The sequence below is a fragment of the Panicum virgatum genome, chromosome 5N (genome assembly GCF_016808335.1).
Source record: "Panicum virgatum strain AP13 chromosome 5N, P.virgatum_v5, whole genome shotgun sequence".
Taxonomy (NCBI): Eukaryota; Viridiplantae; Streptophyta; class Magnoliopsida; order Poales; family Poaceae; genus Panicum; species Panicum virgatum.
The window spans coordinates 9,228,319-9,230,591 of NC_053149.1; the positions used below are offsets into that span (position 1 = coordinate 9,228,319).

At 58.1% G+C, this 2,273-nt stretch overlaps 1 protein-coding gene across 1 annotated transcript; it reads left to right on the plus strand.

Moving 5' to 3' along the window:
* The first annotated feature begins 547 nt into the window (after window positions 1-547).
* On the plus strand, window positions 548-1,852 carry LOC120676962 (zinc finger protein GIS3-like). The gene has a single exon (XM_039958309.1). It carries the CDS (start codon window positions 678-680, stop codon window positions 1,461-1,463), a length of 786 nt encoding a protein of 261 aa, XP_039814243.1. The 5' UTR covers window positions 548-677; the 3' UTR covers window positions 1,464-1,852.
* Window positions 1,853-2,273: the final 421 nt, after the last annotated feature.

Genomic DNA, 2,273 nt, shown 5'->3' on the forward strand with positions numbered 1-2,273 from the left:
TATCCCGCGGCAATCAGGCCCAGTAAACTAATGCGCCCCCCTAGTACGTATTAGTTGGCCACTACTAATTTGTTAGTCTAGCTTAGCTGATTAATTAGGAGCGAGAGGCTTAGTTTCTTAATGTAAACCGGGGGTTGTGCGTGTCGACCGTCAGAAACCAACGAGGAGGCCACGCACTTTGAATACTCTGCAACTTGGAGCCGGGACAAGCGCAATCTAGACCTCGACGCTGTCTTTTGTGACCCATGAGTTGCTTCTCCTGTTCACAGCAACTCTCTCTCTCTCTCTCTCTCTCTCTCTCTCAGTCATCTTTGTATGTAGTTGTGCAGCACAGCAGCAGGGATAGATCGATCGTCCTTCTCTCTCTAAAGTGCAGGGGAGAAAATAAAAGAAGAAAGCAGGCAGGAAAGCTAGGAAACATAGCCACAAGAGGGGATAAAATATTTGGGAGCCCCTGTTGATGTGTGTATTCAAATGGGCTCATCGAGCTGATATATCCACTCTGGAGTCTGGTGTGCCTCCAGCTCCGGGCTCCAGCCTCCAGGTCTTATATATACTGCCCCTTCTCACCTGACACAGCTCCCTCCAACCCATGCACCTCCAGCTTTGACAGCCACTTCCACTTACCTCTCGCCATCTCCCTCTCACCTGCAGCAGCAGGCAAGTACTCAGCGCTTATGAACATGACTAGCCCCAGGCTAAAGCTCTTCGGCTTCCACGTCTCCGAGGAGGAGAACGAGCTGGGGCCGGAGGCGGCCGAGCAGGAGGAGGCGCCGGCGTGCGGCAACGGCAGCGGCGGCGGCGGGGGGTCGGACTCCTCCTCCTCGTCGACCACCACCACGACCACGGCCACGGCGGCCGGCGACGGGCGGAGGTACGAGTGCCAGTACTGCTGTCGCGAGTTCGCCAACTCGCAGGCGCTGGGCGGCCACCAGAACGCGCACAAGAAGGAGCGGCAGCAGCTCAAGCGCGCGCAGCTGCAGGCCGCGGCGGCCGCCGCCGGCCGGGTCGCGGGCGGGGCCGCCGCGCTCTACCCGCGCGCCAACCCGATGGTGTCCGCCTTCGCGCCGCCGCCGCACCTCCTCGGCGGCGGCGGCGGCGACGCGGCGCCCACGAGCTGGGTCTACTTCTCGCCGCGCGCCGCCGCCGTCGCGGGCGGGCCTCAGGGCCAGCAGTTCCACGTCTCCCACGGCTGCGTGTTCCCGTCCCGCGGGGGCCCGGCCGCGGCCGTGACCGCCTCGCCGGCCGTGTTCTCCTACACCCCGGCGCCCTCCGCCGCCGGCGCCGCCTCGGCGCCCTACGTGGCGGACGACCACAGCGCGCGGCGGGTCCACGCGAGCCCGGTGGCTACCCTGGCGAGATACCCGGGCTCCGGGATGGTGGTGGCGGAGCCTGTCGTCGCCGGGCCGGAGGACGCCCTGGGGCTGGACCTCCAGCTGAGCCTAGCGCCCGCCGGCTTGTGACCTGGCTGCTGGCTCTCTCCTACGTCGCCGACGCGCCGGTCGAGATCAAGATCACTGCGCGCGCGCGATCGAGCTGCCACGGCTGCCTCGGTAAAAAAGAATTAATCACCTACTAGTCCTACCACTACTACTAAAGCCTGTACTGAGATCGTCCCTGGCTAGGTAATTAGCACTAGTAATTATGTTTAGTTGCTGGGATTTGGAGATCGATCGAGCTGCAGCCTGTAGCATGCATGCATGTAAGCTAAACCGCCTGTAAGACTCCGGTTCTTGGTATGCATGATGATGATCTGAACGACGATGGCCATGCCGGCCGGGCAAGCCCTGTAAATTTTTGGTTGATCCATCCATCCATCAATCTGAGCTCCCATTTTTTTCCCCCTCGATCAGCTGCTATATTAGTCCAGCTACTAAACTAGTATAAACCAGCAACAAGCTAAGAGGCCGTGTTTGATTTGGTTTGCTGATCTTCCTGCAAGATGTGATGGGAAATTAATTAAATGAATGCTAACTTTCTACTTGAACATGCATAAACCTCTCCCCATCCGTGGCTAGTGCTCCATGAGTCATTTTCCTCTTGCTTTTGCCCTTATGATGCCACCGTGTATATAGACTTTATTTGTCCCTTTACCTGTTTCCTTCAACTAGTTAAACAAGTGTTAAAAACATATAAAAAAACCCCCCAAATTCAAACATGCATCAACGCATGCTACCAAAAAGGAGATCACGCCCCCTCCCAACCATTCCCCCTCCGCAATTAACAACTGCAAAGCCGCTTTTCCACTGATAGTTACCCCTGGGTGACCGGAT